The sequence below is a fragment of the Anomaloglossus baeobatrachus genome, chromosome 1 (assembly GCF_048569485.1).
Source record: "Anomaloglossus baeobatrachus isolate aAnoBae1 chromosome 1, aAnoBae1.hap1, whole genome shotgun sequence".
Taxonomy (NCBI): Eukaryota; Metazoa; Chordata; class Amphibia; order Anura; family Aromobatidae; genus Anomaloglossus; species Anomaloglossus baeobatrachus.
In genome coordinates this window covers 280,616,298-280,641,680 of record NC_134353.1, presented here as the reverse complement: position 1 = coordinate 280,641,680, position 25,383 = coordinate 280,616,298, and the positions used below count along the sequence as shown (strand labels likewise).

The 25,383-nt window shown below is 46.0% G+C and overlaps 1 protein-coding gene across 4 annotated transcripts in view; it reads right to left on the bottom strand.

Moving 5' to 3' along the window:
* Window positions 1-25,383, bottom strand: part of AIMP1 (aminoacyl tRNA synthetase complex interacting multifunctional protein 1) — a 136,250-nt gene that overhangs the window by 34,381 nt on the left and 76,486 nt on the right. For all 4 annotated transcript variants that reach the window (XM_075350488.1, XM_075350466.1, XM_075350497.1 and 1 more), the window contains one exon: window positions 741-946. In XM_075350488.1, coding sequence (XP_075206603.1) covers window positions 741-946 — 206 coding nt within the window. The remainder of the gene's footprint in view (window positions 1-740; window positions 947-25,383) is intronic.

Sequence of the window (25,383 nt, the reverse complement as noted above, 5' to 3'; positions counted from 1 at the left end):
CGGATTACAAGACGCACTTTATCGTGGGAGGAAAATGAGGGGTGCATCTTATAACCTGAATGTAGGTCACCGGGGGTGGTGACAGGAGACAGGGGCGGTGATGCAGCCTGTGTGCTGCTGGATCTGTGCAGTGGCCAGCGATGCTGTGTGGCAGACGGTGAGGCAGGAGCCATCCTGAAGATGTCAGCGGTTCAGGCTTCAAATAATGGAGCCCGGAGTCGGCACGTGCACAAATGGAGCTCTCGGCTCAAGATCTCATCTGGGCACGCGCCATCTCCGACCCACTGATGTCCCAGCAGCGGAATTTAGAAAAATGGCGCCTGGAGGTGGCGCATGCATGAAGTCTCAGCTTGTCATTGAGCTGATAACTATCTGCACACACACTGAGTCCAGGCACCATTTCTTTGACACCTGTACCACTGACAGTTCCTAGATGTTTTCTCTGCCTCACAGCGCTTGCCAAGCTTCGCCCGCAGTATCATGCTACTCCACAACCGCCCCTGCTTGTGACCCTTGCTCAACCACCGCTGCCCCCTTTTTAATTTGGTGTGCGTCTTATAATCCGGTGCGTCTTATAAAATGAAAAATGCGGTATACTTGCATTTCTTTTTTTTTTTTTTTGTCAGCATGATTCCCAACGTGAATTTTTTTTTTTTTTTTTTAAGATTTTTACAGCCTTTTTTTAAGACATTAAATATGGTATTTTTGATATGTAATTAGTATAATTAACTACCATATACCTGTTCTAAAGGAATATGCTTCACAAGGCCACTGACAACAGTTCTTGGAGACGCTTCTCCTACATCTACTTCTTCTACATACAGGGAATCGGCATCTGGATGTTTTTTGGCCGAGACAATGCAGCCAACGCGCAGGTCCAGTCGAGACACATCAACAGGTCTGGCATCATCTTCTGCTGCAGTTGACTTCTTCTCTTTCTTCTCTCCTTCACGCAAAATATAAAAATGTAATAGTGTTATGCCAAATGCTTAGCAGAAAGCCATTTTATGTTTAAAAGTAACAAAAATTACTTGGCAAAAGTAGGAATCACCTCTTCTGAAGTTTTTCTTTTAAATATCCAAAATGATACGGTTCTAAAGAGTGTTACGCACACGTCTCCACAAGCAATGAGCACGTTTATTATATTAGAAAGGCCACATATACATAAGCTTTATCTACTTGAGAATAAGTTCGGCAGTGGAGCCCAAATAGGGAGCCAAATAAACAAAGAGCGATGGCGAGAGCTGGGACTGCGGGGATTTCAATGGTGAGTAAAGGCCTGTTATAATCACATTTCCACTCTTGGACAAGCTTTTGCTGACCTTGGAAAACACCATTAAGTATACACTAAATAGAAACGTTTGTAGAAAAGACATGAAAGGTTAACTATGGCCAGTGAGGTTACCTGCAGGAAAGTTCTGCCATAAATTACTTGGGATTTTCCAGAAATTCAATTCAAGACATACAAGAACAAATTTTCCCTTGGATGACTTTTTGGTGACTTGCTGGGTTTTTTTTTTCTAAAAGAATGAAATACACAATACCCTTCTGCATGCCGCACGCCTATTTTAATGAAAGAGTCTATGTGAGCATAAATTGGTACAGAATGAATACCACTAACAATGCTGAGACTTCTAAATATATATTCTTACATATACTGTATACATAAAAATATTTTTTTGTATGTAATTTTTGATCATTTGTTATTCCTCCCGTCTCCCCTGCTAATGACTAGCAGATGCCTGTTGACATGAGGAGATATAGCAATGACAAACAATCTTTTTTCGGGGGTCATAAAAAAATGTAATCAGCAAAAGTGCAATTTTGCGACGACTGATCAATTGCTGTATATGTTAAGGCTGGCTCATCAATGGGAACGTTTGATTAATCTAGCCCTTTCTTGATAATCACCCAAATAAAAAGCCATTTACTGTAATAAAATATAGGATAAAACAGAACATGACCTGTCATTTATAATCAAGAGACAATACAATCAGGAATAATCAAAAGTTTCCTTGTCTTGGAAGGAGGCTGTAATGTCTGCATGATATCAGCTCAAGTAGAAAAGACGGCCCCTGAGACGTACGAAAATGGCTTCTTAGGTGGCGTTCACACGTCCAGTAATTATCCATGAGAACGGATCCAGTAGCAATCAGTTGACAAAAAAAAGTTGCCTGGATTACAAAAAATGATTTCAACTGGATGTTTTTGTTTTTTTAAACACTGAAGTCTATGGAAAATGCATGTGTTAAAAAGCCATCCATGTACTTCCACTTTAAAGCGATCCAGAAAGAAGAAAATAGGATCCTTTTCAAATGGAATTAAAACTGATGAACTAGTTAACGGATCCATTTTCTATAGACGTCAATGTTAAAAAAACGATCCAGTTGAAATCAAGGTTTTTTTTAGCCAGACAGAAATAAAAAGTTGTGGCCGCACAACTTTTTTTGTTAACAGATTGCTGCTGGATCCCTTCTAACGGATGATTAATGGACAAGTGAAATTAGCCTTAGTAGTAAATCCATTGGACACCACTATAAATATGGAGAGGCATCTATCTAACAGCACTGATGTTTTATTTCTTTACAAATTGGACAAGCGTTTATTGGATATAAAAGATAATGGCTAATTTCAGAGTTCCTAATGATAAAAACAAAAAAATAAACACAAGGTAATTAAAAAGTTTTTAAGAGGCCATATTTTCATAAAAACAGAAACTGCCCTCGTCAAAGTGACCAATGACCTATTAACAGCAAAACGTAATGGTGACCACTCTCTGCTTATTCTTCTTGACCTTTCTGCCGCCTTTGACACTGTTGACCACCATCTCCTTCTCTCTATGCTCCATTCTATCGGCCTAAAGGACACTGTGCTCTCCTGGTTCTCTTCCTATCTTTCTGGCCGTTCGTTCAGTGTATCATTTGCTGGCTCCACATCTTCTCCTCTCCCTCTCACTGTTGGGGTCCCTCAAGGCTCAGTCCTTGGCCCTCTTCTTTTCTCCCTTTACACTGCCCCAATTGGAATGACCATCAGCAGATTTGGCTTTCAGTACCATCTTTATGCTGATGACACACAGCTATACACCTCATCCCCTGAGCTCACCCCAGATGTACTGCAGAACACAAGTGACTGCTTGACTGCAGTTTGCAACATCATGTCAGCTCTCTATCTGAAACTTAACTTAACTTTTCCAAAACTGAACTTCTTCTTTTCCCTCCATCTCCCAACCTTCCTAAACCTGACATCTCCCTCTCTGTGTGTGGCACAACGATAAGTCCTCGGCTGCAGGCCCGCTGTCTGGGTGTTATACTTGACACTGATCTTTCCTTCACCTCCCACATACAATCTCTTGCCCGCTCCTGCCGCTTGCACCTCAAGAACATCTCTAGAATCCGCCCCTTTCTCAGAATGGAAACGACAAAAACCCTCACCGTGGCCCTGATCCACTCTCGCCTTGACTACTGTAACTCTCTATTAATTGGTCTCCCCCTAACTAGACTCTCCCCTTTACAGTCCATCCTTAATGCAGCAGCCAGGGTCACCTATCTGGCTAACCAATACTCGGATGCCTCTGCTCTTTGCCAGTCATTGCACTGTCTGCCCATATATCACAGGATCCAATTCAAATTGCTTGTTCTCACCCACAAAGCTCTCCACAGTGCAGCACCCCCCTACATCTCCACCCTTCTCTCTGTCTATCACCCCTCCCGTTCTCTACGCTCTGCAAATGACTTTCGACTAACATCCACACTAATTCGAACCTCCCACTCCCGAATCCAAGACTTCTTCCGAGCTGCACCAAACCTCTGGAACGCTCTACCCCCAAGAAGTTAGGACAAATCACAACTTACTCAGCTTTAGACGCTCCCTAAAAACGAATCTTTTTAGGGCGGCCTATCACACTCCCTAGCCAAACTAATTTCACCTAATCCCTCTACAACTTCTCAGAACATAACCCCACGTCAAACTCCATGGCACCCAAATGCATCTCAAGGCTCTGGCCAACTGGTCCAGGAAGCCATTATCTATCCCCCATGAGATGGTTGGATTGTCATTGTAAATAAGCACTTGTACCTTGCCCCTCCCCCCATCTCATTGTAGATTGTAAGCTCTCACGAGCAGGGTTGCCATTTTTCCCTTTAAATATTGTATCTTCTATAATTGTTACTTGTTTGTATAGGTTTATGTATATGATATGTATATGTATATGAGCCTCCTGAATTGTAAAGCACTGCGGAACAAGTTGGCGCTATAGAAATAAAGGTTATTATTATTATTATTATTAAAACAAAAGTTATTACACATTTATGCCTTCCAATCTCTGAAGATAGATCCCACTAGCTCTGCCCTGGACCGATAACCAGAGGTGCTAAACCTCCTGTATATCTTCTAACTTGAGCTCTCACTGCTACGCAATGTTACTAACAGGGCAGCTTCATATTAAACTAATGAAGCCTGCAGGAAAATATATAATAACGAGTATAAACTCTCTTGAATGCAGATGATTGCAATACTTAAAATCCAGAATTTAGCCAAAAGTCAAGCAACCACTTCACAGCTTTCCAGTTTCGCCGCTCTCTCGCTGGGTTCTCTGCTTGCATCCAACACAAGCGTCAAATGTAATTACAGCCGCATAAAGAAAATTGATAAAAGAACAAAGCTAAGCTGGTTGAGATCCAATATCTGGAAATGAAACCATATACCCTTGAGGTAAACCTTCTCTTTTTATGAGTCAGACACTAATAGCCTCCAGAATGAATCAAAACTAAAAAAGTAAAAATAAAAAAAATTGTCTGACTAGAGCCTAAAAAGAATTGATGGAAAAAAAGAATGAGTCTGTCCATCCACTCTTCTGTAAAGTCTTTAATTCCTCTTGAGATGCCCTCAATGTCCGACAGATGCTGTCCCATTGCTCTTGTCCTAGGGTTAGTTAAAGCTTTTAGATTATACATTTACTAACACCTAACTCACACAGGTGACATTCGGACCTCCTTCTTTGGATCAGTGGGATCATCTTCAACCATGCAATCATATGTAGCTCCACTATCCTGGGAATGAATGTCATTTATGGGACAGCCCCTGGCCAAACCGCAAGTGTAAAGCACTGACACTCCCTCGGTCTTCCCCAATCTATACTTGTGCAGCATTAACAATGGTCTTTTCATGAAATCTTAATTGTTTTTCAATATCCTTTGTTTGAGAATGACATTTAGGGTACCTTCACACTTTAGCGATGCAGCAGCGATCCGACCAGCGATCTGACCTGGTCAGGATCGCTGCTGCATCGCTACATGGTCGCTGGTGAGCTGTCAAACAGGCAGATCTCACCAGCAACCAGTGACCAGCCCCCCAGCCAGCAGCGACGTGCAAGCGACGCTGCGCTTGCACGGAGCCGGCGTCTGGAAGCTGCGGACACTGGTAACTAAGGTAAACATCGGGTATGGTTACCCAATGTTTACCTTAGTTACCAGCTCACACCGCTTAACTTAGCGTGTGCAGGGAGCAGGAGCCGGCACTGGCAGCGTGAGAACTGCGGAGGCTGGTAACGAAGGTAAATATCGGGTAACCACCTTGATTACCCGATGTTTACCTTGGTTACAGCTTACCGCAGGCTGTCAGACGCCCCTTCACATTCGCTCCCTTCACATTCAGGATTGTTGCTCTCTTGCTGTCACACACAGCGATGTGTGCTTATCAGCGGGAGAGCAACAATAAAAAAACGAACCAGGGCTGTGTGTAATGAGCAGCGATCTCACAGCAGGGGCCAGATCGCTGCTCAGTGTCACACACAGCGAGATCGCTAATGAGGTCACAAAAAACGTGACTCAGCAGCAATCTCAGTAGCGATCTCGCTGTGTGTGAAGTACCCCTTAGACCTCTCTCTCTGTCTCCCTTACCATCAATATTGAATGGTAACCATGGATTTATAGCATCCTAAAAACTTGTGCCTCTCTCCTCCATCTTCCCTGAGCTTATCTGAGTCTTATTGTGCTCCTTTACCATAAAATACCTACAAAGCAGTTCTCAACCTGATTGCTTTGCACATTTCTGCAATTATCTCTGTACCCAACATCCATTTTACACATACATGGTTAACTACAGTCACCCTCCAGATCACTAGTCAGAAGAGAGAGGACAAGGCTAAGAGCTGAATGACAAAAAGTGACAACGTCAATTTCGAACGTGAAGCAAAGAAAGAGAAGAACAACCTCCTGCATGCCCAATTGCATGTACCTCCAAGTCACCAGTAAGAAGGGCCACAGCAGCATTATTTCCATGGTGACACAAGCACATCAAACTACCATGAAAGAGCATAATGGGCATGAAGATAGAAACCAGCAGGACATCAAGCAGATATAGAAACAAAAAACAGAAGAACGATATGCCTGCACACAGGGCCGTATTTGCCATTAGGCACTTGAGGGCACGTGCCTAGGGCGGCGCCTTCCAGGGGGGCGGCGCCCAAACCAAAATTTAAAAAAAAAAAAAAAAAAATTTTTTTTAAATCTTCCTCCCTCCCTCCTCCAAACTCTTTATTAAATCCGGCGCCTTTTTGGAGGAGGGAGGGAGCACACAGTCATTTATAGTCACGTCTATAACACGCGAATATAAATGACACTGTGAGCGTGCCGGCACTTACTTCCGGGGTCAGAGGAGCTGTAATCAGCTCCCCGCCCCGACGTGCTGCCGTGCGCTCACTGTGCAGAGGTCACAGCAGCGTGAGGCCGCGCAGAGGAGGACGGGAGCCGCCGCCGGAGATGGAACCGCCGCCGAGCAAGATGTCAGATGCCGCCACCGCCACCGCCACCGTGGAGAACGGGAGATGCAGCCTGGAGCAGGTAAGCGCTTTACAGCCGAAGACAGCGCCGAACAAGCAACCCGGGGGGGCGCAACATGGAGGATGGGGGGATGGAACATGATATGGGGGCGCAACATGGAGGATGGGGGGGATGGAACATGATATGGGGGCGCAACATGGAGGATGAGGGGGATGGAACATGATATGGGGGCGCAACATGGAGGATGGGGGGGATGGAACATGATATGGGGGCGCAACATGGAGGATGGGGGGGATGGAACATGATATGGGGGCGCAACATGGAGGATGGGGGGATGGAACATGATATGGGGGCGCAACATGGAGGATGAGGGGATGGAACATGATATGGGGGCGCAACATGGAGGATGGGATGCAGCATGATGTGGGGGTGCAACATGGAGGATGGGGGGGATGCAGCATGATGTGGGGGCGCAACATGGAGGATGGGGGGATGGAACATGATGTGGGGGCGCAACATGGAGGATGGGGGGGGGATGCAGCATGATGTGGGGGTGCAACATGGAGGCTGGGGGGGATGCCACATGATATGGGGGCGCAACATGGAGGATGGGGGATGGAACATGATATGGGGGCGCAACATGGAGGATGGGGGGATGGAACATGATATGGGGGCGCAACATGGAGGATGGGGGGATGGAACATGATATGGGGGCGCAACATGAAGGATGGGGGGATGGAACATGATATGGGGGCGCAACATGGAGGATGGGGGGATGGAACATGATATGGGGGTGCAACATGGAGGATGGGGGGATGGAACATGATATGGGGGCGCAACATGGAGGATGGGGGGATGGAACATGATATGGGGGCGCAACATGGAGGATGGGGGGATGGAACATGATATGGGGGCGCAACATGGAGGATGGGGGGATGGAACATGATATGGGGGCGCAACATGGAGGATGGGGGGGGATGCAGCATGATGTGGGGGCGCAACATGGAGGATGGAGGGGATGCAGCATGATGTGGGGGCGCAACATGGAGGATGGAGGGGATGCAGCATGATGTGGGGGCGCAACATGGAGGCTGGGGGGGGGATGCCGCATGATGTGGGGGCGCAACATGGAGGATGGGGATGGAACATGATATGGGGGCGCAACATGGAGGATGGGGGAATGGAACATGATATGGGGGCGCAACATGGAGGATGGGGGGATGGAACATGATATGGGGGCGCAACATGGAGGATGGGGGGGATGGAACATGATATGGGGGCGCAACATGGAGGATGGGGGGGATGGAACATGATATGGGGGCGCAACATGGAGGATGGGGGGGATGGAACATGATATGGGGGCGCAACATGGAGGATGGGGGGGATGGAACATGATATGGGGGCGCAACATGGAGGATGGGGGGGATGGAACATGATGTGGGGCGCAACATGGAGGATGGGGGGGATGGAACATGATGTGGGGGCGCAACATGGAGGATGGGGGGGATGCAGCATGATGTGGGGGCGCAACATGGAGGATGGGGGGGATGCAGCATGATGTGGGGGTGCAACATGGAGGATGGGGGGATGGAACATGATGTGGGGGTGCAACATGGAGGATGGGGGGATGGAACATGATATGGGGGCGCAACATGGAGGATGGGGGGATGGAACATGATATGGGGGCGCAACATGGAGGATGGGGGGATGGAACATGATATGGGGGCGCAACATGGAGGATGGGGGGATGGAACATGATATGGGGGCGCAACATGGAGGATGGGGGGGGATGCAGCATGATGTGGGGGCGCAACATGGAGGATGGAGGGGATGCAGCATGATGTGGGGGCGCAACATGGAGGATGGAGGGGATGCAGCATGATGTGGGGGTGCAACATGGAGGCTGGGGGGGGGATGCCGCCTGATATGGGGGCGCAACATGGAGGATGGGGGATGGAACATGATATGGGGGCGCAACATGGAGGATGGGGGAATGGAACATATGGGGGCGCAACATGGAGGATGGGGGGATGGAACATGATATGGGGGCGCAACATGGAGGATGGGGGGGATGGAACATGATATGGGGGCGCAACATGGAGGATGGGGGGGATAGAACATGATATGGGGGCGCAACATGGAGGATGGGGGGGATGGAACATGATGTGGGGCGCAACATGGAGGATGGGGGGGATGGAACATGATATGGGGGCGCAACATGGAGGATGGGGGAATGGAACATATGGGGGCGCAACATGGAGGATGGGGGGATGGAACATGATATGGGGGCGCAACATGGAGGATGGGGGGGATGGAACATGATATGGGGGCGCAACATGGAGGATGGGGGGGATGGAACATGATATGGGGGCGCAACATGGAGGATGGGGGGGATGGAACATGATGTGGGGCGCAACATGGAGGATGGGGGGGGATGCAGCATGATGTGGGGGCGCAACATGGAGGATGGGGGGGGGATGCAGCATGATGTGGGGGTGCAACATGGAGGATGGGGGGATGGAACATGATGTGGGGGTGCAACATGGAGGATGGGGGGATGGAACATGATGTGGGGGCGCAACATGGAGGATGGGGGGATGGAACATGATGTGGGGGCGCAACATGGAGGATGGGGGGGATGCAGCATGATGTGGGGGTGCAACATGGAGGCTGGGGGGGATGCCGCATGATATGGGGGCGCAACATGGGGGATGGAACATGATGTGGGGGCGCAACATGGAGGATGTGGGGGCGCAACATGGAGGATGGGGGGGATGTAGCATGATGTGGGGCGCAACATGGAGGATGGGGGGGATGAAGCATGATGTGGGGGCGCAGCATGGAGGATGGGGGGGATGAAGCATGATGTAGGGGCGCAGCATGGAGGATGGGGGGGATGAAGCATGATGTGGGGGTGCAACATGGAGGATGGGGGGGATGAAGCATGATGTGGGGGCGCAACATGGAGGATGTGGGGGCGCAACATGGGGATGGAGCATGATGTGGGGGCGCAGCATGGGGGATGGAGCAGAATGGGAAAATGAGGGAGGGTGGTGGACAGTATAGCAAATGGGAGTTACAGTATGGAGAATGAGAGGCATGGTATGGAGAATGGGGTAGCACGGGGGGAGGCATGGTATGGAGAATGGGGTAGCATGGGGGGGGCATGGTATGGAGAATGGGGTAGCACGGGGGGAGGCATGGTATGGAGAATGGGGTAGCACGGGGGGAGGCATGGTATGGAGAATGGGGTAGCACGGGGGGAGGCATGGTATGGTGAATGGGGTAGCACGGGGGGGGGCATGGTATGGAGAATGGGAAAGCATGGGGGGTACTCTGTATGGAAGGGGAACCATGGTGGGCTTGGTATGGAGGGGGCTTGATATGGAGAAGGGGCAGCATGGGGAGCGCTCAGTTAGGAGCCTGGGAGGGCTCGGTATACATAATGCGAAGCATAAGGCTCATTATAGAGTGGGGACATCATGAGGGGGACAGTGAAGTGGGGGCTGCATGGAGAGGTGGGGACAGTGGAGGTCATAGTTCATAAGTGAGGAAGGTCTGGAGGGTATAATTCAGTGGGGAGGACAGTGGGGGTTTTCATTTGAGGAGGAATGTTATAGGAGAGAATGTGGAGGCTGTAAACTGTAAGTGACACGGTGTGAGGTCATTTTTTGTGCAGTGAGCTCAGTGATGGGCAATTATTTATTCTTGGGCACAGCCTTGGGCTTACTTAGGGTGGTTACTCTTTAGTGAGAATTATGAGTCTGTCACCAGGTTTTTGCCACCTAATTTGAGAGCAGCATAATGTAGGGGCAGAGATCCTGATTCCAGTGTTGTCACTTACTGGGCTGCTTAGTGTAGTTTTGATAACATCACTGTTTAATCAGCAGTAGTTATCATTACAGGACTACTTGGTGTGCTGCAGGTAGTCCAGCATATTCATGAGCTCTGTATAACTGCGAGATCTGCAGCAGAGAAAACGACAGCAAACAGCTCAGTAAGTGACACATCGCTGGAATCAGGGGCTCTGTCTCTACATTATGCTGCTCTCAGATGGGGGAGCAAAACCTGGTGACAGATTCCCTATACGGGCACCATTGCAGTATGTGCTGCAGCAGACCAGACAAGAGGGGAGTCTTGGGAGACGCAGGACAATGTGTTGCTAAGAGCGATGACATTTTACTTTTACTCCCAAAATGGCAATTAATCTGCAGACACATTTATACAGGGGACGTCGCTCTGGCATATACAGTTTTACCTTAATATTATATATATGCAGACTGTTCTGTCCCCCCTGGTGCGGCCGATGTCTTGGTGCAGATGTGCACCGTCCTATTTGCATATTAAAGACAGTCCCTCGTCCTTAGGTGAGAGTCAGTGCTGTTTAAAATCACTTAGCATTTCTGCACGTGTCCTGACACTGGAGGAGCAGAGTAGCACTCCAAGTGTCAGTGTGTGTGCGCCTGCAATGTGACTGCAGTGTCCGCGTGGGTGCGCCTGCAATGTGACTGCAGTGTCCGCGTGGGTGCGCCTGCAATGTGACTGCAGTGTCCGCGTGGGTGCGCCTGCAATGTGACTGCAGTGTCCGCGTGGGTGCGCCTGCAATGTGACTGCAGTGTCCGCGTGGGTGCGCCTGCAATGTGACTGCAGGTACGTTCTGACACCTGGTTGCTGCCTGTATTTGACTGCCGATTCAATGAGGAAGGTTGTTGAAGTGAGCAGACAGCACATCACAGCGCCGTGTGCCCCTCCTCACTGTGCTCCTCCTGTGTTGGATGCACACATGCACTGACGCTTGGTGTGTGCCGCTGTGCTCCTCCTGTGTTGGATGCACACATGCACTGACGCTTGGAGTGTGCCGCTGTGCTCCTCCTGTGTTGGATGCACACATGCACTGACGCTTGGCGTGTGCCGCTGTGCTCCTCCTGTGTTGGATGCACACATGCACTGACGCTTGGTGTGTGCCGCTGTGCTCCTCCTGTGTTGGATGCACACATGCACTGACGCTTGGTGTGTGCCGCTGTGCTCCTCCTGTGTTGGATGCACACATGCACTGACGCTTGGAGTGTGCCGCTGTGCTCCTTCTGTTTTGTGTGCACACCCGCACTGACGCTTGGAGTGTGCCGCTGTGCTCCTCCTGTGTTGGATGCACACCCGCACTGACGCTTGGTGTGTGCCGCTGTGCTCCTCCTGTGTTGTGTGCACACCCGCACTGACGCTTGGAGTGTGCCGCAGTGTTGGGTGCGGTGCAGTCAGGAGATCTGGTGTTACGGTGCTCACTCTCACCAATGGATCACTATTAATCAAGACAAAGGCCTGGCTAATATTTTCCTATATTAGGTGGTATCGGTGCACCCAGGCTTAGGCCGCGCAGAAATGTCCTCATTTTCATATCAAATGTGGCTTTTTCAGTGAACATTAAAGGGAACCTGTTACACCCTTTTTCAATTTTAAACTGCCCCCAATGTCTTGTTAGTGACGCAATGTAAGTGATGCACATTTTCTGACTAACAAGACAATGGAGCAGTTTAATATTAAAGGTCGTGACCAGTTCCTTTTTAAGCTGAACTATATGGGGGGATTATTTCTCCACAGATCATGTCCCCCATATAAATATTTCCGCAGTCTAGGTGTCATTTTGGGGTGACAGGTTCCCTTTAAGTCAGCTTAAAAATCATCTCACCTGACGAATGAAAGTTTTTTGCTCGTGCATCGGGTGATGGACACTGTTTAGATAAATCAGGTTCCCATCTTTGGCTGCAGTGTGAATGCTGCTTTTAAAGGGGTTTTCTCACATTGGGAACTTGCCCCCTATCCTTGGGATGGGGAATAACTTTCCAATCGCTGGGGGTCCGACTACCGTGGCCCCGAGTGTTTCCCAGAACCAGAACATGCAGACAGAATGGATTCCGGGAGTAAAATTTCATAGTCCTGTCTCCTGAGCTGTGCACTTAAGGGGTCTTTTGAGCAATTGGTGGGGGTCTCAAGTCCCACCCAATGATGCCCCTTCTCCCTACTGAGCCCACCTCTGCCCTACTAATCTCCTCAGAATTAATGGACCTAAACCTATAAGATCTCGTCCAAAAGTTAAGTCTACTGCCTGGGACTAATCAGTATTGTGGTTCTTATATGGTCCACAGTCTAATGATGGCTGGTAACAACTACCAGCATCTCCTTACCATTGTTAAGGACATACTGAGAGTTGTACGTTAATGCAATACATAGATGTATATGGGTCTAACCTGACACTGCACTTGATTGCTGTGTGAATTTGGCATTGTATTCATGTACTGATGGTGGTTTTGGCGATGTATTGTCTTCAGGGTGGGTTTGGTGATGTTATTGTGTTTAGGGTGGTTTTGGTGATATTACTGTATTGACAGTAGTTCTGTTGATGTATTACTGTACTAACTGTGGTTTTGGTTACGTATTATAGTATGTAGTGTGGTTTTAGTTATGTATTACTGTACTGATGGTAGTTCTGGTGATAGTCATGTGGCTGTTGTAATCTTTACCTTATCAGTCTTGATCCTAAAACATAGGGTCAGCGTGCTGGACTAAAAATACAGCTATCTGCATGTCTGTCAGCCGAATAAGTAATAGACTAAAGCCCCCATACACTATAGTCTGATTTTTAGGCCGGCAGCTATCTTGCTCGGCTCTCCCATATACAGGAGCACTCATTCTGCCAATTGTTTCTGTGTTCTTTATTAGAGCCGCTGCTGGACATCTCCGACAGCAGCTTATCATTTAGAGGATAATAGGATCTACACTCCGTAATTGGACATTCTGGATCCTTATTCCCCTGACAATCAGAATTGAGAGCCCCTGTTCACATTGGGCTATCAGCAGAACCTGTCGATATTGGCGGGTTTAGACCACTTTAGGTTAATGTGTATGGAGGTCTTAACTACTATCTGAAGGCTCTGGGCTCTATCAGGGAATGTGCACACGTCTTGTAGATGTCTGTGAACCCCCGGAATTATTCAGACAGAATACACTTCAGGACAGTCAGCATTTTATCCTGAAGCAAATATTTATTTTTTTTGCTGTGGCTTCTTGGTTGTTTTTTCCAACATCTTTTAGCTACTGGATTTTACTTATTTTTTTAAATGAATTAGTAAGCGGCATCCAAGCAGCAGGCGCCATATAATGGCCGGTCACAACTAGTAAGCGGCATCCAAGCAGCAGGCGCCATATAATGGACCGGTCACAACTAGTAACCAGCATCCAAGCAGCAGCCGCCATATAATGGCCGGTCACAACTAGTAAGCGGCATCCAAGCAGCAGGCGCCATATAATGGCCGGTCACAACTAGTAAGCGGCATCCAAGCAGCAGGCGCCATATAATGGCCGGTCACAACTAGTAACCAGCATCCAAGCAGCAGCCGCCATATAATGGCCGGTCACAACTAGTAACCAGCATCCAAGCAGCAGCCGCCATATAATGGACCGGTCACTGTCAGCCGCTTCATGTCTGAGGAAACCTGACGCGCTTAAAAAAACTCCAAAGACTGAACATATGGACAGCAAGTCGTTTTACATTGCAGTGTATGAGTTCATTTCTTTAATATTTAGAGTTTGGGTTTTTTGGGCGGGTTATAGGGCGGATCTGTCTGAAAAAAAAAAAAAAAGCTGTGTGCATATAACCGTAATCTGACTGATCAGAAGGGGGCGCCACCACTGACAGTGCCTAGGGCAGCAAAAACCCCAAATACGGCCCTGCCTGCACCAGTACTGACCATCATGGAGCACAGTGGCCAAGACATTCCAGAACCAGACCTATTGGACTGTGAGGAGGATTGATCACCGCTTTAGCTGTTAAACAAAACATTTAGCATTGATGGTATGCCTGTAGATCTGGTCAAACCAGTCCCAAAAGTTGAACTGCCTGCTCTATGCCAGAGGACCAGAAGAACCAGAATATGTCGAAAAAGAAAGTCAACGCAAGGGTCTGTGCCAGTTGTATAACAATTGCCCTAACTCCCCAATGTCAGCAAGATGCTTATAAAAGATCATTCAGAAGCACGTGGGCAACAACCTTGATCGAGAGCTGTCTGATGCCCAGAAGAGAAACCTGTGATCCCATCGCGAACCTGAGGTGGATCAAAAAAAAGACAAGGCGGTACTAGAAGAAGTTCTAACTGTCATCCTTGACTATACCAAGGCTTTTTACAGTGTTGAGCATAACAAGCTTCTGGAAGCACTGAGTAAGGTAGGAGGGCTGCACACCTGATTAGCTTCTTGATTGTCAAATCAACCTATAGTGCGAACCAGGTATAGAAATACAGAATAAAAAAAGGGCACAATACAAGGGTGCATCCTCTCACCTTTTTCAACCTCTATGTAGAGGTAATCGTAAGAAAACTGGACTTAGATTATTTGAATGCTGGGATGAAAATAGGTGGAAAAACCATTAGCAATTTGAGATATGCAGAGAGTTAGGCTATGTGCGCACGTTGCGTACTAGCCTGCAGAAATTTCTGCAGCGATCTGAAGAGCACATGTGCGCTTTAGATCGCTGCAGAAATGTCCGTAGTGAGCGCCGATTCCATGCGCTCTGCCTGCAGCTCCTGCCATAGACAGAGCAGGAGCTGCCGGCAAAGCGCAGGAAAGAAGTGACATGTCACTTCTTTTTGCGCAGCGCTTCGGCAGTAGCCGAAGCGCTGCGCTCTGAGACGCCACGTGCGCACCAGGGCTGTGGAGTCGGTAAGCCAAACCTTCGACTCCTCAAATTCTCTTGCACCGACTCCGACTCCGACTCCGGCTCCGGCTCCGACTCCGACTCCTACATATATTGCTTAGTTAGGTGAAAAATTTATTGTAGTACATGAATATGTGTATGTGAACATCAGACATTTAATAATTTTTATGATACGATAATCAAGATATTTGGATAGAACATAAAATATATTTATTGGAATACAACTTTAGAACACAAAAAACTGTAATAAATTGTAAATATGTAATACACTATGTAATATACAGTAGATTACATATATATCTTGTGTGTGTATATACACTGTGTATATATATATATATATATATATATATATATATATTACATATTTACAATTTATTCGTTTTTTGTGTTCTAAAGTTGTATCCAATAAATATTTTATGTTCTATCCAAATATCTTGATTATTGTATCATAAAAACAATTAAATGTCTGATGTTCACATTGTACTACAATAAATTTTTCACTTAAATATAAGCATTATACTAAATGTTATTATTTAGTAAAATATTCAGCACATTCTGCATTGCACTCCTGTCCCCAATTTATTATATATTTTAAGAGTCGGAGTCGGTGCATTTTATACCGACTCCGACTCCGACTCCACCAAAATGAGCTCCGACTCCGACTCCACGACTCCGACTCCACAGCCCTGGTGCGCACGGCCCCTGCACAATCTCCATAGACTGTGCAGGGGACGCAGGACGCATGCAGTTACGCTGCGCTGCAAAGCGCAGCGTAACTGCATGAATTTACGCAACGTGCGCACATAGCCTAAGAGAGTACTAATGACCTGAAGATACGGATCTTGAATTGAAAGAAGAAAGTGAGGAGGTTGGACTTTATTTGAACATTGAGAAGACCAAAATTATGATTACCGCCTACAAGGATGTCCACATAAAAATCAACAATAAAGTATAAGCATTAACTAAGCAGCATAAAACTAGTAGCTGTTGTACTGTAATGATACTTAGGTAGAAGCATATTGCACTTGTGATTCTCAGTCATCACCACTGGATCATTGCTCAATTGATGCATTAATTTAAAAGGGACTGGTGGTTTTATGATGCTTTTGAAATATTACCCGTACCAATCAGCTGGCCGACACAGGGCAATGTCAACATCAATTGCAAAGCAACAAGGGGAAACTAAAGGAGGTAATTAAAGCAGATTGGCTTACTTGTGGCTGCCAGTGAATACATAAGATTCTATATTTTTGTGAAAAATGTACCAAAACAACTAGTAAAATATATCCCATAACCATGTATATCCAAGTTGCAATGCCCTGCACATGAGGTAAGAGACATGGCTATATCAGGAGAACTTAGTATATTTCTAATTACACCTACTGCATATTGTTATAGCATCTTGGAGATGGGAATACCCCTTTAAAGTTATGGTCCATTGGGACAACACATTCTAAATCGCTATGTTGCCCCCAAGTAAAATAATAGCAGCTATACTCACCTTCGGTATATGCACCATTTCAGCAATGTTGGCACTGGTTCTTCTGGGGATCATGTGACTTTATGACACAAGATCATTGTAGCCAATGAGAACCAGCTTCACTCTCCCCTTCTTCGGGCAAATCAGACATCCAGAGGAAGTGATAATGCAGCCGCGACTGCCTACAGATGTCAGTTGCTTCAGAAGGATTGGAAACCCCAGCAGCTGATTGGCTGCTGGGATTTTGTCATATAATGTCATGTGAGCCTCAGGATAGCCAGTTCCCTGGCACAGCGTCCTCACCAGAGAGGAGTATAGTTGCTATTATTTTACTTGGGGGAATGATGGCAATTGAGAAGGGGTTGTCTGAGTGAACAACCTCTTAAGGAAAAGTTATTCGATAAGTTATAGGTTTGCCAAAATGATGCCACTTAAAAAAAAATCCCAAAAAACAACGTGCCCAACAAATAACAGAAGAGAAAAGTCAGTGCACAGAAGTAAATAAAGCAGGGAACAAGGATTCACACCGGGTAAGAACATTTTTTTCCTCCTCTTCCCAATTTCAAAATTTAAATGTAATCTTTGTAGAAAGTCCCTGGCAATGGAGGTGGATAAGACAGTAATTAGGATTTCCTTTGGGGAAAGTAACAAAGTTTGTCTGGATTCAAGACGTAGTTTACCTCACCCTAAAATCGGATTTTTTTCCTCTCGTTTATGCCATTTGTTGTGTCGTTTAATTAAACAGCGTGGAATGGAAAATACCCTGCTGTGATCACGGGGGGGGGGGGGGGGGGGAATGGCACAGATCGCCTTTTTTGGAGACAACAGTCAGTAAAGCTTTCTGGCGTTAAAAACAAGTCGAGTTTCATAATTGGCTTATTGGATTACAATCAATGAGAGCAATTTCATAATTATGACATATGTATTCCAGATGGTATTGTGCTTTTCTTTCCAGAGGAAATCAGGTCTTCCAAGTGTGAATTAGCTTGATGAAAATGTGCATCACTCCAGCTTGAGGCACTACGGCGTTCCTGGACCTCCACGATAATATTCTATATATGACGGTGCTGCTGTGTGTGCAGAACCGATAGTGAATAGCAATGTCTGCAAGTATAGCCGGTATAGGACCTCTGGTGATAGAGATTTGCTTTATTTTCTGTTGTAGAAGCATTATATGCCCATTATATCCAATGCATACCAAGAGGATAACAACAATATACACTAACAGCAGTGGTGGCCACCAGCGGACGTCACATGCCCAGTGATCCCTCTCCACATTCTGCTGACCTGGGAAAATACTGGCTCAAGTCTAACAGCCCGTGGTTTTATTTGGGAAAAAAATCAGCACTATTACATTGATTTCCACTAAGCACAGCGTCCAGGAGGTTGTATAAATCCCAGGCACAAGGTTATGGCAGCCAACAAATCAGCTCCGGCCACTACACTTCGCCCCCACCCGTTACATGCACAGCTGTCGCGTCCAGTTTCTATTACAGAACCCGATGCAGGAGACAACGTGAAGCTTCATAATATATCCTTCTGCCAGCAGAGGGCACCTCATGAAAGAGGCGGTAAGTAAATGTGGTGCAGGGTCTGCGGGGGTAGCAGTCATGATGACTACGGTGTGACCCATATCAGAATAGAGTTTTGGGGGGGCTGAAAAAATGGGGTGAGGACCTCAGTGATTACTATTGAAGTTATGTGGGGGCTTTCACTGCTGTAAATATGGAGGGCTGCTCTGAGAACATGAAAGTGAGGAACACAAGTATGATTAGTAGATGGGAGGGAGCGCTCATCAGTCATAAACTAGGTTGTGTAGACTTTGCCCTACATTGTGTTGTTGCTGGGTCATAGATTACACTGAAAGACCCCATACATGTTAGATGAAAGTGGTCCAAACTCATTTCAGTGGGATCAGCCGTCCTTCGGATTTGTATGGTGCCCGATTGACTGTCCCCCTACATGTTAGGGAAGAGAAGGGTCACGTATTGGAAATTTCCATATTCTTTTCTTGTGAGATAAGCCTCTGCCAGAATTATCTGGCAGCAGCTTTCTCCTCTCTCGCTGTTGAAAACATATGAGCTATCAGCCAAGCCAGCTCCTCATGTGTATGGAGAACAGTCAAGTTTATGGTTGGCAATCATAGCTAGAAGTCATTTGTGCTCTGTAATAGGGGTCATCCCTCCAAACAATCGAGCACAATATCAAAGCACTCACTTAAACATGCAATTAAAACTTTATTGATAAGTCACCATGTGGAAATAGAAAGGATGGCCAATGTTTCAGTCTGTTCCAGACCTGGATCACCTCCTATGTGCTATGGATCATAGCAGATACAAGGGCAGGCAGTCACCTCCAGTATCTGCTAACAACCACATAGGCGATGATCAATGCCTGGAACAGACCAAAACACTGGTGGGTGCTTTCTAGTTCCACATGCTGACTTATCAAGAAAACTTTCATTGCACATTTAAAGGTTACCTGACAGGTGAAATATGCACCCAGAGCTGCTAACCCCTGCCTAACCGTCCCGGCCTATAGTAGCATAGATAAAGAGATCTTTACAAAAAGTATTTTTAACCCCTTAAGGACGAAGCCAGTTTTGTACTTAATGCCCAGGCCATTTTTTGCAATTTTGACCAGTGTCACTTTATAAGGTTATAACTCTGGAACGCTTCAATGGATCCCGGTGATTCTGAGAATGTTTTTTCTTGACATATTGGGCTTCATGTTAGAGGTAAATTTAGGATGATATTTTTTTATTTTATTTGTGAAAAAAAAATCTGAAATTTTACAAAAAAAATTTAAAATTCTGCAATTTTCAAACTTTTAATTTTTATGCCCATAAACCAGAGAGTTCTGTCACACAAAATAGTTAATAAATTACATTTCGCACATGTCTACTTTACATCAGCGCAATTTTTGAAACAAAATAATACTTTGGGGTTAGGAAGTTAGAAGGGTTCAAAGTTCATCAGCAATTTCCCATTTTTTCAACAAAATTTACAAAACCATTTTTTTTTAGGGACCACATCACATTTGAAGTGACTTTGAGAGACCTGGGTGACAGAAAATACCCAAAAGTGACACCATTCTAAAACCTGCACCCCTCAAGGTACTCAAAACCACATCAAAGAAGTTTATTAACCCTTCAGGTGCTTCACAGGAACTAAAGTAGTGTGGAATGAAAAAAAATAAAAATTAACATTTTACCTAAAAATGTTGCTTTAGCACTAATTTTCTTACTTTTTCAAGAGGTAACACCAAAAATTGGACCTCTCACTTTGTTATCCACTTTCTTATGAGCGTACCGATACCCCACGTGTGGTCAGAAACCTTTGTTTGGGTAAATGGGAGGGCTCGGAACGAAAGGAGCAATATTTGAATTTTGGAAAGCAAATTTGGCTGAAACAGATTGTGGGCACCATGTTGCATTTACAGATTCCCTAAAGTACCTAAACAGCAGAAACCCCCCTCAAGTGACCCCATTTTGGAAACTAGACCTCTTAAGGCTTCTATCTAGGGGTATAGTGAGCATTTTGGACCCACAGGTACTTCACAGATTTTGATAATGTTACGTTGTCATATTGAAAATTTGACATTTTTTTCTTAAAAATGTTGCTTTAGCATCAATTTTCTCAGTTTTTCAAGAGGTAATTCCAAAAATTTTTAAATTGTTACTTCAACTAGGTAGCTTTATTTTTCACAAGGGTAACAGGAAAAAAATCACCATGAAATTTATTGTGCAATTTCTCCCGAGTTTGGTGAAATCTTATATGTGGTGGAAATAACTGTTTGGGCACACGACAGGGCTCGGAAGGGAAGGAGTGCCATTTGACTGCAAAATTGGCTGGAATCAATAGCGGACGCCATGTTGCATTAAGAGAACCCCTGAGGTGCCTAAACAGTGGAGGTCCCCCCCAAGTGACCCCATTCTAGAAAATAGACCCCTCAAGGAATTTATCTAGATGTTTGGTGAGTACCCTGAACCCCCAGGTGCTTCACAGAAGTTTATAATGTTGAGATGTGAAAATAAAAAAAAATACATTTTTACCACAAAAATTGATACTTCAAACAGATAGCTTTTTTTTTTTTAACAAGAGTAAAAGAAAAGAAAAAAAAATCAGCATAAAATTTATTGTGCAATTTCTCTTGAGTATGCCGATACCTTATGTGTGGTGGAAATCAACTGTTTGGGTGCACAGCAAGGCTCGGAAGGAAAAAAGTGCCATTTGACTAGACAATTGGCTGGAATAATTAGCGGACCCTATGTCGCATTTGGAAAGCCCCTAAGGTGCCTAAACAGTGGAGGTCCCCCACAAGTAACCCCAGTCTGGAAACAAGACACCTCAAGGCTTTTATCTAGGTGTATATTGAGCATTTTGAATCCACGAATACTTCACAGAATTTGATAAGCTTAGGTTGCCATATTGAAAATTTTCATTTTTTTCACAAAAATGTTGATTTAGCATCACATTTCTCACTTTTTCAAGAGGCAACTACAAAACGTGGACCACACAGGGTGTTATCCAATTACTTGTGAGCGCAGGGATACCCCACATGTGGCCAAAAACCTCTGTTTGGATAAATTGGAGGGCTTGGAATGGAAGGAGCACCATTTGCATTTTGGAAAAGTTGAAATAAATTGCTCGCACCATGTCACATTAGCAGGGCCTCTTGGGTACCTATACATCAGAAACCCCCCACAAGTGACCCCATTTTGGAAACTGGACCCCTAAAGAATTTTATTCAGGAGTATAGTAAGCATTTTGAATCCACAGGTACTTCACAAAAATGTTGCTGTAGCAACAATATTCTCACTGTTAGGCTATGTGGCCATAATCAATGGACACGGCATCTAGTACACAGTGTCAGCCTTCCTGCAGAGATGTGAGTGTTGTCCACGGGAGAACGCAGCTGCCCATGCCCATGATTTGGGTTCAGGCTGCTGTGGACTTTAGCTCTATTCTACCTGCAGAGAACACTCTTGTCTCCGAAGAATAAATTGACATACTGAGGCTCGGGAAGCTGCACCACAGGTCGGTTTATGCTGCGGAGAAAAGAAGCACAGTGGGCATGGGATTTCTAAAACTCCTTCCACTGTGCTTCTACTACACAACGCAGCGTTATGGACGCAGGTAAAACACTCTGCGCTGAAAACGCTGCAAACCCTGATTGTGGCCACACAGCGTAAAATGGTACAATAGATGAATGGATAGATGTCAAACATATATAACCGTCCCAACCCCCTGCATATTCTAAGCTTGCGCTCAGGGAACGTATCCCCCATTTTCTAGGAGTGCAGACCCTCCATTTGAGGAGAGTGGGTACAAAGATTCTGCACCTACCATCCCCGGGTCACAGCTGCAGAGTCCGTGCAGCCAGCGCAGCTCCACAGCTCACACTGAACACAGGAAGCTGAGCGGTCAGCTGCTCTGCACATGTGACCAGCGTGCACTGTGAAGGAGGAGGGGGCCGTGGGGGATCAGAGCTGCGACACGTACGGGGGTCACTGAAAAACATCGGGGGGGGGGGGGGGTATAGGGGGTGACCTGGCAGGGCCTGGGGAGCAGTTTTCTGTCGCATGTGTCATGGCACATGCGACAGAAATCAGAGGAAAAGAGTAAATGTGTCCGGCGCGCGGCCATGTTGGATTTTCAGGAGAGAGTTGGGGGGGGCAAATTGGAGACACCGGGGGACCAGGGAGGAGATATATCTCCCATCTGGCATGTTTGATCATGCCAGGTGGGAGATAAATCATTTTTTACCGGCGCTGTCATTTACTGTAATGTGATAATCGGTATACGGTGTATACCGGTGATCACGTGAGCGGTAACTGAAAAAACTGGCCCAAATCATGATCTCCAGGGTCTCAGCTACCCCCGGTCGCTGAAATCCCGGAGATTTTCGGACTCTGAGGGGTGTTATACCCTTTTTTCCGACCGCCGTAAAAAAGCGGCGGATCGGAAGAAGTACCCTTAATTACCGCCGTTAAAAGGCGTATCGGCGGTCGTTAAGGGGTTCAAGATTCCTTATAATATGCTAATGAGGCCAGGGACTAGTTGCAAGGGCATTACTTCCCTTGGCTAGTTGGCCCCCTTACAATGTTAGCACGCCCCTGTGGGTGTACTAACATGCTAATGAATGTGGAACATCAGAGACATGGTTGATGTCACTGCTCTCTGTTGCTGCCACCGGGCCAGACACTGGCTTTCAACTCAATGCAAATGATGAGAAGTCCCGGAATTCCAGTCCTGCGTACTATGAAGCTGCGTGTACGCATCATGGTTTCAAACTGATGTAGTGCGCATGACCGCAAGTCTGGGGACAATCTGATTGCGTGCACTGAGCCGAAAACCAGCTGTGGCAGCAGAGAGGTGAGAGCGACCATGTCTCTGACACTGCACATTCATTAGCATGTTAGCATGTAAGCACGCCCGTGGCCATGCGAAAGGGACGAGTAGCCAAGGGAACTAATGCCCTTGCAATGAGTCCCTGGCCTCATTAGCATATTATATAGGATCTTTAGAAATACTTTTTCTAAAGATCTCTTTATCTATGCTAGTGTATACAAGGAGAATTAGGCAGGGATTAGGAATATGCACCCAGAACTGCTTGTGGTCCTGGGTGCATATTGTACCTGACAGGTTCCCTTTAAGTGAGTGCCATATTTTGCTCTATGGTGTATGGGGAAGTGTAATGTTTCCTTGGAAAAAAAAAAAATCATGGTAATGGATGCATATCTATTTATATAAATCTATCACTATTAACATAAATGCAAAAAAGATTTTTGTGAACTGTTTTTCTTTTGGACTGAAGTCTGCCCAACAAACATTTGGCCAACACACTGTATATCTTGAGAACAGAGTGTAAGATTTGATCAGGCACCAAACATGATTCTTAATTGACTTTCAGGCTGGTTTCAGACGTCTGTGTTTCAGGTACGTGTCACATCCATTTTTAACACGGATGCCACACGTACCCATGTTTTTATATGCGGTTACTCACACGTCCGTGATGTCACACGCACCGTGTGACCCCACGTGGCCCTGCACACACACAAGTAGACATGTCCGTTTTTTCTCCGGCAGCACGGTGTCACACGGATTGCACACTGATGTGATCTGTGTGACATCACTGTGACATGTACCGGAGAAAACACGGGTCTTTTTAATAAAACTTTTTTTCTATATTTACCTGTATCAAGCAATGCTGTTTTCAGCTCTGCTGCCTCCCGCTCCTGACCTCCGCTCATTATACTCACTGAATATTCACTGCACTGCGGAGCTGGAAGCAGGAGCATCACGGGGGACTTCAGGGACAGCATCGCTGGGCGAGTATACAGCAGAGTGTGTGTGTGTCTGTGTTCAGTGCATACATGCATGTGCGCCAAGTGTGTGTGTGCTCGGTGTATCCATGTGTGTCTGCTATGCGTCTGTATACATATGTATTTGTGTGTGCTCAGTGTGTGCTCAGTGTGTGCTCAGTGTGTGTGTGTGTGTGTGTGTGTGTGTGTGTGTGTGGTGAGAACTTGGAAGCTGGAACATTGCGGGGACAGCAACCGGGACTCCTCACTGTTCCCAATTAACTCTGATGAACCCGTGAAGCTGTAGCGCGGGTGTCTTCAGAGTTCATTGGGAACTCCGATAACCTCCTGGATGTCACTGTGCTTGCAGAATACTCACCTGTCCCCACGATGCGGTCCTCGGCGGTGCTGTCCACAGCGCTGCTCCGGCGTCCAGGTCCCGAGTGCGGTAAATAATCAATGAATATAATGAGCGGCAGTCAGGAGCGGGAGGCAGCAGAGCTGAAGAAAGCAGGTAAATATGGAAAATCTTTTTATTTCACAGACCCGTGTTTTCTCCGGTACCTGTCACACATATAACCATAACCATGCATGTGACTTGTACCGGATTAAACACGGACGTCTGAAACCGGACACAGAGTTTGTCCTATAATGAAGATTAAGCAGGGATTGCATAGGTAAAATATCATTAAAACCTTTAATTGCACAAAATAATCGAATATAAGGAATGAAGATGGAATGTATTTTGTCAACTTTATTGTCATAGAGCCTATAAATATTTAATTAATTCAGTAATGATCTTAATAACTAAAAAAAAATAAAATAAATGAATGCCTGGCAGCAATGTGTTAGGGTTGCGTAAGAACCTCTGCCCTCAGGTCACCTTGTCACACAGCATCAGAAGTCTGATTTTTAAGTGAAAAGCAATACTTCCTTTGGAAGCAAATTCCACAAACTAATCTCAATCCAGATAGAAACAAAAGGAAACTGTCATTAATCAAAATGTTTTCTTAGAGATTTTGTCTTAGATGAAGCAGATTGCAATTACGCTCTTCTTGGGCCTTCATTTACACAGATTTGGCAGTATAAGACTAGTTAAGATAACAGCCATACC